The sequence below is a fragment of the Suricata suricatta genome, chromosome 6, assembly GCF_006229205.1.
Source record: "Suricata suricatta isolate VVHF042 chromosome 6, meerkat_22Aug2017_6uvM2_HiC, whole genome shotgun sequence".
Taxonomy (NCBI): domain Eukaryota; kingdom Metazoa; phylum Chordata; class Mammalia; order Carnivora; family Herpestidae; genus Suricata; species Suricata suricatta.
In genome coordinates, this window is record NC_043705.1 from 142,507,048 (window position 1) to 142,520,452 (window position 13,405).

General features: G+C 43.8%; 1 protein-coding gene across 1 annotated transcript in view; it reads right to left on the reverse strand.

Moving 5' to 3' along the window:
• Positions 1-13,405, reverse strand: part of ADCY2 (adenylate cyclase 2) — a 391,390-nt gene that overhangs the window by 129,220 nt on the left and 248,765 nt on the right. Inside the window, exon 5 of the mRNA XM_029941289.1 lies at positions 1,883-2,031. Coding sequence (XP_029797149.1) covers positions 1,883-2,031 — 149 coding nt within the window. The remainder of the gene's footprint in view (positions 1-1,882; positions 2,032-13,405) is intronic.

Sequence of the window (13,405 nt, forward strand, 5' to 3'; positions counted from 1 at the left end):
AGCAGCCCACCCGCCGGTGGGCCTGAATCCTCACGAAAGAGTGTAAGCCAGACCATTGGGCTAAGTTGCTCTTGAAGTCCCACACTGTGAGATGGTGTCTACTCTTGTGTTACACCACCAGGTCTGGGGAAACTTGGTTACACAGAAATTGCAGCATGGGACCCTTCATCAGCTGCCTGAGGTTGGTGACATGGTCACTCATATTTATGGGTCTCTCTGTTCCCAGATTGTAACACAGGTACTTAAAATAATCTGGGACCCTACTGAGATACAGCTGCATTTATCTCCATATGCTTTAAATACACTATGTGTGACTTACAAATATTTCCCGAGATTGGAGCGATATTGCTGATTCTTGGACAGCTATGTCTGGAAAGGGCAATTTCTAGTGTTAACACACCTGGTCAGATACTGTGAGAACGTTTTTTCTTTCATTCTTTAGGTGAAACACTTAAAATCCTAGAGGCGAGCCAGTGTTTTAAATAGTCTTACTCCTTAACATGTGTGAATGTTCTTGAAATACATTTTTTTAAATCTCTCAAAATGGTAAGGACTTAAAAAAACTTTTTTTTTTACCCCCGATTCTTCATTTATCCAATGTTTCCTTAGTTCCTATTGATATGTAACTTTTTTCTGTGACGCCCATCCTAAGATGCATTTCTGATCACACATTTAGCTCTGTGCATCCTTGGGCCACGTTTAACACCAGCTCGACATGGCTATTCTAAAATCTGGGGTCAAACTGAGATTTATCTTAGTAGTGTATTTTAGTTGCAGTTAAATTTGTTTCTTGATAATGAACTTCAAAAACCCTTGACTTGCAGCCGCTAGACTGGAAGCCAGCACTGGAAGGGTCTGGGCTTGAGAGCAAGAGGCCAGCTAGTCAATGCTCTGCAAATCATAGCTGTGTTTGTGGTTGTATTTCTTGAACTATTGAACAGGTGGGTGGTTAACATCAAGGCGGAATGAATGAGAACAGATGCACAAATTACTAACAGAGAGAACTGGGTAAGAATAAAATACATCACTGCAATATAGTTGAAGGACAAACCCCAAAGAAGTGGCATAGGAACGGGGTGGGGGGGAGTCGGAGATCGGTGAGGGACCAGGCCCCCGTGTCTAGAGGGTTGTGACCTGCAGCGGGGAGACAGGGAGCATGGGAGGAAGCCCCCACCCCATGCTGAAGTGAGGGTCCGCACTGTTTCTCTCCAGAGCTAGGGGAGATGGAGGCCTTTCCCAGTTCTCCTTTGGGACCTCAATCCCACGCTGATAACATGCTGCATTTCCAAGAACTGTGATTTCAGGAATGGCTCCGTGGGAAGCAGATAAGAAGATGGCAGACTTGGAAAGCAGGAACTTTCACTATCAATGAATTAAGGTGCCTATCAGTCCCCTGTCTCATGGGCCACTGGCTGGCCACAAGCCAGAGACCCACACGCTGGACCGGAAGTGCCAGCTTCACTGAGGCCCTGGCCCGGCCGATCTCATCTTGAGGAATCAGCTCTTCTATCAAGAGCACGCTGACCCTACCGTCGGTCTTACTACAATGCCAAGCATGCTGGGTTCCGGGGATGCCATGAGATCTGACCATGGACTTCCTAGAATAAGCACCCCAGTAATCACCTCTCTCTCTCGTGAACGAAGGTCAGCCATAGAAAGCAGGGTCATGACATACAACATGGTCTACTACAATGAAGAAGATTCTATTTTCTTCTCTTCACGTGGAGGCAACAGAAGGGGTGGTGGAGCGGTCACCATGTTAACAGTTTCAGCAGAGATAGGACCCAGTAAGACACGAGCTCCTAGTGTAACACATCCCCCATGTGGCCAACAGACACCCCAGTCGCCCTGAGGAGGAGGAGGAGCAGAGCAGCACCCATACCTCACGTTGGTGTGGCGCTTGACATACAGGTTGTGGAAGTTGTTCGTGTTTTCCATCTGGCCAGCTTTGGGGCCCTGCAGCCTCTGGATGATCTCAGCCTTCATCTCCATGGCTATGTGCGCCGGTAACAGAGAGAGCAGGAGCCGCTCCTGAAACGAGGCACGGGAGGAACACCAAGAGATTTCAAGTCATTAAGGGGACATCCAAGCAATTCTGGAAATCACCGCTCATCTGTGTGCACTGGGGCCAATCGGAGGACTCTGCCCAACAAGTTAGCGTATGGACTGTAGCAATACCTATTGAAAAAGAAATCAAGGTTTCCAAGGTCAGAGTGGGTTATATTATTTATTATTTATTGAGTTCTAACTATGAGTTCTTCGGAGTAGAGAAATAAAGGAAGGCAAAGTTATTTCCCCCAAGGATATTATTTATCTACTTTGATTTTAAAGTAGTAAAGCAGAAATGATATAAAAATGCCAGAAATCAATGGTCAATCTAAGAAAATACTCATTTTTGCCTGCCTGTTCATTTGAGAGATAAAGTACAAGCTTTATTGCATTTCAGAAAGTCAACAAAAATTCCACATTTCCTAGGCGAGATAGTCAAATGTTTTCAAATATCTCATTTCCTCTGTGATGACCATTCAATCCCCGTTAGCGATTCTACACTATTATAGAGTCAGAAATAGCATCTGTAAAATGCCATGTGTAAGAGAATACATGATAAATGATAAAATAGGAGCTTTTCTTGTAGGTTTGGTCTTTAAGTATAGTAAACAATAGCATATAATATGATACTTATTTTAAGATATACTCCTTTTAGAGTGGCATTTCCTCACATTCTCTTCAAGCAAAATATGCAATATTTTTGAAAGAAAGTTTCATAGAAGAGCATTCTTTGAAAGTTTATATTCACCTTTAGTTACTTTAAACATTAATTTTAAACATTAATTTATTATAGAAAATGCCATATTCTTTAGGTATTGTGCATTTAGCCACTGATAGCTGGTGTGGATTTCAAACACATTTGTTTAATGAACTAGTTTCTCTATCTTGCACATCTTCTGTTTCTTTCTTAATTATTATTATTTTTTGGACAAAGTGGTGAGAGAATAGTGGGGGAGGCCAGGGGAAGCTGGGCTTTGCTCCCTGGCTTACAGGGCTGGTGTCCCTCTCTGCGCCATCCCCCAGGGCAACTCATTTTGGTGACTGCTGGGAATCCACTGAAGGAACAGAGGAAAGGCCAAGAGTACATCCTGATGCACATGGGAAGACCCCTACTGCAGCCCACCCCAGCCTGCTGCAGATGCAAAACCAGTAGGAGTCTGAGTGGGCACCTATGGTGGGGATCCTGGTGCCTGGTATAGTGCTTCACCAGGAGCTGGCATAACCTGAGTGCTGCTCATTTGTCCAGTTATCCATCAATTTGTTCACCCATTCAGAAAACATCCATCATTGCCTATTAAATGCCAGGCCCCATGATAAGCACTAATGGTAAATGAAAAGAAAACTGAGTCAATATCCCTGACATGATGTTGTTCACAATCCAGGAGGGAGCCCACCCATAGTGCACTTGCCATCAGTGAGGCTAGAGGAACAGGCTGGTGTTTGAAGGAAGTCACATGCCTGAGGTCCGGGAAAACAGAAGGGAAACTAATAGTATAGGAGGACCTGCTATTCATGTGAACCGAATGAGTCCAAACAACACCTCTATCTTATTAATACTATTACCAATCTTCTTGCAAAAAGAGGCAGTTAGGTGGAGGGCAAGGTGTTAACAGCTGTCCTAACATACATGCTGGTACTGACATGCCAAAGGGAATTTCATCAGTACCTAAGAGATTAAGAAGGCACTTTTTATTTAAGAATTATGTTTTTACTTTTGTTAAATTCCTCTTGATGTTTCAATTTAAATTATTAAAGTGGAGAAATCAAAAGTTTTTAAAAAGTTAAATGTCTATAGATGCATCTGAGAAATATAAAGTAATATTAATTGTGCAAAATAATGAGGATACTATCTTGGTTGGCCTAAAATATAACAAGTATGAAATACACCACAGCATTAACACTAAAAGTGAAGTGGCAGTAAGTGGAATTAAAATGTTCTGAGGTCCTAGGATTGTATGGGTATTGCATTGCACAGGTAGTTTATACTAGACCACAGAAAGTCAAGAGTGGATGCAATTTCCACGTTAACAACAAAGAGTGAAAGAACATATGACTGATAGGCTAACAGTAAAAATGCAAAAGAGATTCTTATTAATTCAAAATAAGTCATAATGAAGAGTCAAAGAAAACTTCAAACAGGTGACATAAGCAGGAAAAAAAAATTCATAAAATGGCTGCTATTGACCTAGTGTATCAGAAATTAAATGTAAATGAGCTAGCTTTTCCCACCATCTTGGAACCTGCTTGGACTCCTGAAATGACAAATATGTCTGGAAGGCTGTACTTTAAAGCCACTCTTGCTGGCTGTAAGTGGGGTCTCCCCAGACGGAGGACACAGCTCTTCTTAAAACTGAAAGTGTTCATGTTCGAGATGAACCTGAATTCTATCCAGGCAGGAGATGAGCCAATGTGTACAGAGCAGAGAACAACACAGTGACTCTTGGGACAAACCAAACAAAAGCAGAGCAACCGGGAAAAAAGGAACTTGGGCTCCCGGAAATGGGCATGGTTTGCGCCAAATTCCGAAGCAATCTTGCTGCTAAAGCCATTGGCCATGGAATCGGAGGAATGCAGCCCCCCCTCACCCAAACCAAGGACTTCAACTAATTGAAAAGTAAATTCATAAAGGTATAGATTTGTTCTCTTGTAAAAAAAAAAAAGTAAATATTCCAATTACTCGACTGACTGGATTTAAGAAAAAGACAAAATGTAATTCTAATTACTCTCAATAAGTACATCTTAAATAAAGAATACAGAAATACATAAAATAAGGAAATATACCAAAAAAGATAAAGTATAAAAACCTTAATGAAAAGAAGGCTGATATAACTTAATAAAACGAGAGACTCTGTAGATACTTCAGCCTTTGGGAAAAGGATGGATACGTCCACATACTTAAAAAAAAAATTTTTTTTTGAGAGAGGAGATGATAGTGTTTGCTGTGGACACTGGAGCTATGTGCCCAAGTGTGATTCCCCCGTGCACAGAGGCTGGGAACATAAAGGTAAGTGAAGGGAGACCTTGTGAATTGCTTTCTTGCTCAATTCCTAGAAGAGGTCCTGGCAGGGAGTATTTTCTCTGTAGTTATTTGTTGAACGAATGCATGACCTGCCGTGCATTTTATCTGGGACACATCAAAGAACACTCTAATTTCGGAGCTTTTGTTCACTGTCAGTGATGACCCTGGTGGGCACCTGGGGCCCCGGGTAGGCAGTGCTCATGTTTTAAAATCACATGAATGACCTCCTTGATCACAACAATTTTTCCCAGGTCCAGGTAACATCTAGATCAGTGATGTTCATACAAAGGAAACCTTACCTATTCTGCAAAAGAAGGTAGTCATCACGTTGGGTTTTCCTGTCTGGTCGACGATCACACTGTGGTTATGGGCCCAGAGAATGGAGGGAGGGATGGAGTGGAAGGGTCAGGTAGGGTGAGGAGAGACCCCAGTTTCACCTCAGCAGGTTGCCCTCAAGGAGAAAAGAGTACATTCCAAGTGCCCCCATGTTGGGAAATGGCTGAACACTGATAACCACTTGAAACTACATTCCGATTTGATTCCTATCCTAAGTTCAAATTCCCTTCTGTCACCCTCTGACTTCCACTAAGGATCTAAACATACAGTAGCATCGTGTTCATTTAAAGAGAGGAGGTGAGTTCAAATTCTGGACCTAAGCAAAATGTCGAAAGAGCAAAAACCATGTCTTACTGGGTGAGACATCTCAGCAGGCAGCCAGCGCCCAGCACGAACACCACCAGAAAGTTGGAAAATGCTGAATTCAATCATGGACTAAAAAAATCATGTAAATGTTTTGGTTCAGTAAAGAAACAGGTAGCCCCAGGAAAAATGCAGCCATTTGGAACTCAGAATACCAAGAAACTACTAATGACATGATAATAGATACTCATGAAGGAGTTCTTATGTTAAAAATCTATTTCAGGGGCGCCAAGGTGGCTCAGTTGCTTAAGTGGCCAACTTCAGCTCAGGTCATAATCTCACAGTTTGTAGGTTTGAGCCCCACGTCAGGCTCTGAGCTGTCAGCTGTGCCTGGAGCCTGCTTCACATTCTGTGTCTCCCTCTCTCTCTGACCCTCCCTTGCTCACACTCTGTGTCTCTCTCTCTCTCAAAAATAAATAAAAATTTTTAAAAATCTATTTCAACAAATAGGGGAAGGCCAGTGAGGGACACGTGAAATGGCCATCAGCAATAATCAGGAGGCCTGTCTGCTCATACTCCAAAGACATGAACAGAGCATCCCTGGATGGAAGCAAAGGGAGGCATGTTGCTCCAAGATCCCATCAAATGTCTGTCATGGTCACAGCAAGCAGACACAGACTATGAATTTGTTAACTTCTAAAACAGAGGTAAGGAATGTAGCGTGTACAATATAACAGTTTATAAATCAGGGCACCTGGGTGGCACAGTCAGTTACGTGTCCAACTTTTAATCTCAGCTCTCAGGTTATGATCTCAAGGTTCGTGAGTTCAAGCCCCACCTTGGGCTGTCAGCAAGGAGCCTCCTTGGGATTCTGCCTCTCCTTCTCTCTGCCTCTTCTCTGCTGTGCTCTCTTTCTCTCAAAATAAATAAACTCAAAACAATTTTTACTGGATTATAAATCTGGACCTCGGCTATCATTTAAGAAATCCCAGTGGAATCTGTGTGTCCACACAGATGTCTGGAGATTGGTTTAATTAGATTAGAACCAAGTTTGTATTCCTTCTGTTGGGTGATGGGGGGACTGGAGAGCTATGAAAAACATAAAACTTACCAGATCACAATGCTCAGTTTAGTGTTCTGCTCTACTATCCTACGATGGTTACCTGTGTGTGCGTGTGGATCCTGTGCAGTCTTCTGTAGGATGTAAAACAATCCGAAGATGTTCCCACTGTTTACACTTGCTTCTTGCCACACTTCTCAGCCAGTGCTATGCTGTCCATGTCCCCTCTGCCTTCCCAGGAGGCCATCTGCAGCTTACTGTTCCTTACATATCTTGTGTCTCAGCCAGTGAGGAAGTAACTGCTGGGTAACACTCCAGCTTCTGCACCCACCCGGCTCAGTGGGTGGGAAGATCTGAGATGATCCACACTTCCCTCTGAGGGTCTCCAGCACGGTTGAGCCCCAGATGCCACCAGCGGCCCCTCCCACAGCTGACCTCCCTCCCTGACACACTCCCTCACTGCCCCCTACAGCCACCTCCCAACTGCATGATTCTAACCGGGTCCTTGTCTTAGGTCTGCGTGGGGGTAAACCTCCTGAGACCTTCCCCAGCATCTTCTTTCGTATCCTCTGTAATAAAAACAGACTAAACCCCAAAGCTCACAGAGGTAGCCTTTCCTGAAGGATGGAGCCATGAATAAAAATGAAGAATCCAGTATAGTAATTCTCTTTCATGCCCATAGCTTCATTTAGTGACCAAATGTAAATTATGATTTTTATTTTAGATTCAAATGTAGATGGATGACTGGCTTTTTATAGGTAGTTTCAAAAATACAAGATGTGTGTGTGTGTGTGTGTGTGTGTGTGTGTGTGTATAAGCCAAAATTTTATTTTCTTCTCTTTTTATAAGTATTCAAGAATCCATGTGAATTTAAACCAGAATTAAGATTTTAGTAACAGCCAACCAGACAGATAAAAGAACCGAAGGCTTCCCGACTACCACGCCATTCTGGTACCACCAGTGGATCGTAGAATAGAACCTTTGATCAGAGCTCACAAATGGGGTCCATGCTTTGCTGCCTGCACACGGCCTGTTGGGGACCACAGCAGGGGGCACAAAGGTGAGCCTCAATTAAAAGCCTGTACTGAAATGTGTGAATCCAGGTACTTTCATTTTTTAAAATAAAAAAAATTAATTTTTATGTTTATTTACTTTTGAGAGAGAGATAGAGTATGAGTGGGGGAGGAGAAGAGAGAGAGAGAGAGAGAGAGAGAGAGAGAGAGAGAGAGAGAGACAGACAGACAGAATCCGAAGCAGGCTTCAGGCTCCAAGCTGTCAGCCTAGAGCCTGACGCGGGGCTTGAAGCCTTGAAGTGTGAGATCATGACCTGAGCCTAAGTCAGATGCTCAAATGAGAGCCACCCAGGAGCTCCTAGATACTTTTAGATTTTGTTTTTTTACCTTATAAAATGCTACAACACTCTGAAGGAAAAAAAAGGCCAATATTATGGCACACATGATAAATTTCAACTCAATTCATAATCTGACAGGCGAATATTTCCATTAATATTTCAGCTTTTTGCTCATGTAGCCGCGTGCCCTGCCAAATTATCTGAAAGTAGCACACAAATGTAAGTGCTTAACGTACCGGATATAACCTAGCTTACAGTGTCCTTCCAAGCACACTGGAGAAACTCCATAAGGAGGCTTCCAGAAAATCAGCTCATCGTTAGACTGACTGATGCATACTAATTCTCTCTTCCTAGAAAAGACTGTCTTAAGGACAGAAAATCTGACTGATTCTGGCATATTCGAAGTTAGTCATAAGTGACTTGACATTGGTGTGAGGGGTTGGTCTCAACACATTCTTTTATTAAACCTCCAATCATTATTCGTTAATAATTTTTTCCTGGAATTTGTTCTTTTAAATTGTGTCTCATGGAAGAGGTACAGAGTTAGTAAATTTCAATGCATTCTTGATGAAGTTTAGGACACTCTAAGCTCTAAAGTGTTTCTGATATAATGAAACAAAGCAGATATAACTTTCTATTTTTTATGCCATTCTGGAGATTATTTGGGTTGATAGGAAATCCAATTTCAGCGAAGAGGACTCATACTTAAATTTTGAGCTAAGATATTATAAAGCATATGATGCCTTGTGTCTTCAATAAGCCATGCATGTAATAAAAATTTTAATCTGCTGAATTTTTCAAAGGGGAGGAAAACGGTGACATGCTCCTTTTGTAAGATTAAAAAAAAACCTTCTCTTTCAAAATTCTTATTTCTATTGTGTGCTTATTTTAAACTCAATTCAGTGATATCAGGATGCCCAACCAATGCAATGAACAGAAGGGATATTGTTACAAATGTTTCTCCGCCCGACACAAAGTAGCTATCAGAATGGAAATACCAGATTCCTAAGCGGCCATTCGCTTACATGCCGAGCTTAGGAGACAGATGATTAGTGTGAAAGGACAATGTGTCCATTCAGGAACAAATGCTAAAAACTCTATACTTGGAAAACACCTGCCGGCAACACAAGATATGTCAACACCTTCCCCGGCTCGAATCGTCTCCTGCAGCCTGCTTCATGTCCACTGGTTTCAGAAATTAAGCCACCTCCACTGACGCCAAACTGGAGCAACAGCACAACCCTCAAATTACATTCTAGTAGCAACTACTCCTGTTAGTAAATTTAGTTTGTTTCTTTCAGGCCCTTCCTTAAAAGTCCTGCCTCCCATCAGTAATTCAGAATACACTGAAGACTCAGATTATTTTATTTTTTAAAAAACTTTTCTTTAACGCTTATTTATTTTTGAGAGAGAGAGAGACAGAGGGACAGAGTGTGAGTGGGGGAGGGTCAGAGAGAGAGGGAGACTCTGAATCCGAAGCAGGCTCCAGGCTCTGAGCTGTCAGCACAGAGCCCAGTGCGGGGCTCGAGCCCACGAACTATGAGATCATGACCTGAGCTGAAATTGGCTGCTAAACCGATTGAGCCACCCAGGTGCCCCAAGACTGTGATTGTTTTAAAGGCCTTGTTTTTTCTTTGACTGAAAAAAAAAATTCAGTTACCAAACACACTTAGAAAGTAGCAGCACTTTGTCATAGAAACAGCACCAACATGGAGTAAGATGTTGGTCCCTATCCTTTCTCTGCCATTGTCTAGAACACCTCAACCTAATCACTTCAGCCTGAGTCAGAGTGTGGAGGTCTAAACATTTATCTATTGGGCTAGGTGAGCTGACGGTCTTCCTGTCCTTGTGGATTCCGAGTACTTGATGGAGCTCCAGGAGAGCCTTTCTAGAACTTACATCTCCGTGGTTTGGAGTTGAACCATTGGTAACACATGGAAGAAAGAACCCAAGTGCTCAAGTCCCAACATGGTGGCAAAAACTGCCAGCAGGACTATGAGAAAGGAGTGGCCACCAGATTCTTGACAAAGGAGGCAGGAGGCCGAGCGTGTGCTGGTTCTCAAGAGTGGCTTCAATGTGGAGGAGGAAAGGAGGATGAAGAGCCAGAAGTTATGGTGAGCCAACTAATGACCAGACTTTGTGTGCGGAGGGAAGGCCAGTCTGTGTATTTCACCGTCTCGGAAAACGGGAATGCTTTGTGCAAGTTAAAAGCAACACATATTCAACAAATCACGGTTTCCTTTTATAAGACATAAGTCCTTTCATTACATACTTATATTGTTGCCTCATTTTATAAACCCTGGTCACATTCAATTTCATTTAAATTTAAACATTTTTTGACCAAAATAAAGGGGTATAGTGAGGGGGTATTCACTAGGGATCCAGAAGCAATGGAACTTGTGTCTTCCAATGTCACAGCCACTGATCCCTCTTTCCACTCACTCGATTTGCAAGCTCAGTGAGGAGACTGAGAGGCTTTTGGAGTGCACATCATTATTAGCGGAGGGTAGAAGAACACATTTTCACTATCTTGTGACGACTCTCCAGTTCAAAGAAGTTAGAGAACAAAGAGCCAATCAAGTCCAACTATAACCTATGCTTACTGTCATGGTTGATGGCAAATTGATACTCTTAACCTTGAAGTATTTACTGTCAACTGTCAGTTCAATTCTTAAAAATAGAGCCTCTGCTGTGGAAAAAAACCCACTGATATGGTGGAAATCTTCAATCCTCAAAGGGGAGAATCTGGAAGTCCTAAAATAAGAGGCACCACTCTGTTCCGTCCAACAGCCTGCAGGACAGAGCCGCACACAGCCCAGAGCAAGATGGCAGGAGGGGTCCCTGACGGTCATGTGCACCTGTCAGACCCTGCACCCACGAGGTCGGAGCACAACTCAACACCAGCGGTGTTGAATCACCCAAAGGAGAGCTCACCATGCAAACAGAGCTCTGTGCCCACACGCCATAAAGTAAAAAAGTTAAATGTCTCAGAGTGGTGTTAATTCTGGGCTGATCTGCCTTTCGAAGATCATCTCTCCACCAGCAAGGAACACCATCTAGCCTGAAACAGGTGAAGCTAGTTGTAGAAAAAAACTGTAGGGAAAATGTGTAAAGACTAACCATCCTCATGGATTCTGGGGGGGGAGGGGAACTCTGATGGAAAAGTGGCCAGAAGATTTCCTCTGAGAAGGAAAAGTCGAGATGCTGATAATCCCATTGACATGAGGAGATGATAACAAGAAATAAAAAGAAGTTCTACTGGAATACTTTGGAAGAAAGATTACAAGGAGTGAAACAATAATTTGATGTTCCAATGCAATCCCGCAACAAAACCACCACTGATGACGAGACACGACAACACGTTATGTGCACACCACACTCGCGGTACATGGAGCTACAGTTCCAAAGCTCGCTGGAGCTTCCCTTGCCCTACTCACAGCGGCGTGCTGTGTGACATGGGGTGGCTGGTGAAATGTGGACGGCAGGAAGTGTGCTCCTTCAAACAGAACTTTAAGAGACCGTAAGGGACTCGCCATGCTTGTGCTCCCCTCTGCACTGGGGACCAGCAAGGTCCCAGGTAGTCGGCTACCCAAAGCCTGGGTCCCCTGGATGGGACCAAGTGGCAGCCACTTACATTGGCCAAGTGGGAGTGAGAAGGGAACACCGTTGCCATCTACTCTGACTGGGCACTGTCTGTGCCACAGAACACACTGACTAGAGAGGCGTGGCACCATGCAAGATCATGTCCACAAGCCCACATGCTCGCTCCATGTGTGCACAGGACTTTCCAAAGCAGCCCTGACTTGGAGGAATCTCACTTACTCACACAGGCATCCTGGTCCTGTGAGCTGGGGCTCTAGTGAGAAAGGTCTGGAAAGCGCCTCTGGGAAGCTCTGACTCTTTCCCCAGCAGACTCAGCAAGGCCAAGTGGCTTCGAGGAGCACAGGGGCAGGACTCAGGACTTCCAAGCCCTCCGCGTTAATCATACATGACCTGCGCTGTTGGCCCGGGACCACGGGGCTGGGGTGTGACCTTCAGGCTACTGTAGACACGGTGTAGGAATCACACAGTGTGGGCACCCCACCCCGTGGGGAACAGTTCAATTCTCATTTGTCTTTCTGTTTCCATGAGAAAACACAGGGGTGACACGTCTAAAAGATGTTTTCTAACTAAAAGCTGAGGTAACAAGAACCGACCCCCTGTTCTTGGTGGCGGGGAGCCACCCCCCACGCAAATCGCTGCTGTCTATGCTCTCCTGGTCAAGGCTTCTGTTCTTACTGAACACGCAGGCTGTGGGCTGTCATCAGACCCCAGTGCTGCCATCCCGGAGGGGGCTGGCAGTGTGGAGTTCACAAGGACCTCGACCAGGATGGTGCTCAAAACAGGGCTCTGGCGTCTGTCTGCTGGGTGCCCAGCAAGCTCTGGCCCTGACAGATGTTGAGTCTTGTTTTTCTTTGTCTAATCCCTCGTGGCTCCAGATGCCAGTGCAGACTGGACTGTTCTGTGTAATTAGTCCAGATGCTTGGACTCAGGAAACCGTAAGAGTAGGTAAGAGAGGGGTGCCTGCGTGGCTCAGCCCGTTAAGCATTTGACTCACAGTTCGTGGGTTTGATCCCCTCATCATCCCAGGTTCTGTGCTGACAGCTCAGAGCCTGGAGCCTGCTTCAGATTCTCTGTTTCCCCCTCTCTCTGCCCCTACCCCACTCATGCTCTGTCTCCCTTTCTTTCTTTCTCTCTCTCTCTCAAAAAATCGGCAAAGAAGAAGTCAAACTTTCCCTTTTCACAGACGACATGATACTCTACATGGAAAACCTGATCGACTCCACCAGAGGCCTTCTAGAACTGATCCATGAATTCAGTAAAGTTGCAGGGTACAAAGTCAATGTACAGAAATCAGTTGCATTCTTATACACTAAAAATGACGCAACAGAAAGAGAAAGCAAGAAACAGATCCCATTCACAACTGCACAAAAAACCATAAAATACCTAGGAATAAACCTAACCAAAGATGTAAAAGACCTGTATGTTGAAAACTATAGAAGACTTATGAAGGAAATTGAAGAAGACACAAAGAAATGGAAAAACATTCCGTGCTCATCGATTGGAAGAATAAACATTGTTAAAATGTCATTATTACCCAAAGCAATTTACACATTCAATGCAATCCCCATCAAAATTGCACCAGTATTCTTCTCAAAGCTAGAACAACCTATCTTAAAATTTGTATGGAACCACAAAAGACCCCGAATAGCCAAAGTAATATTGAAGAAGAAAACCAAAACAGGAG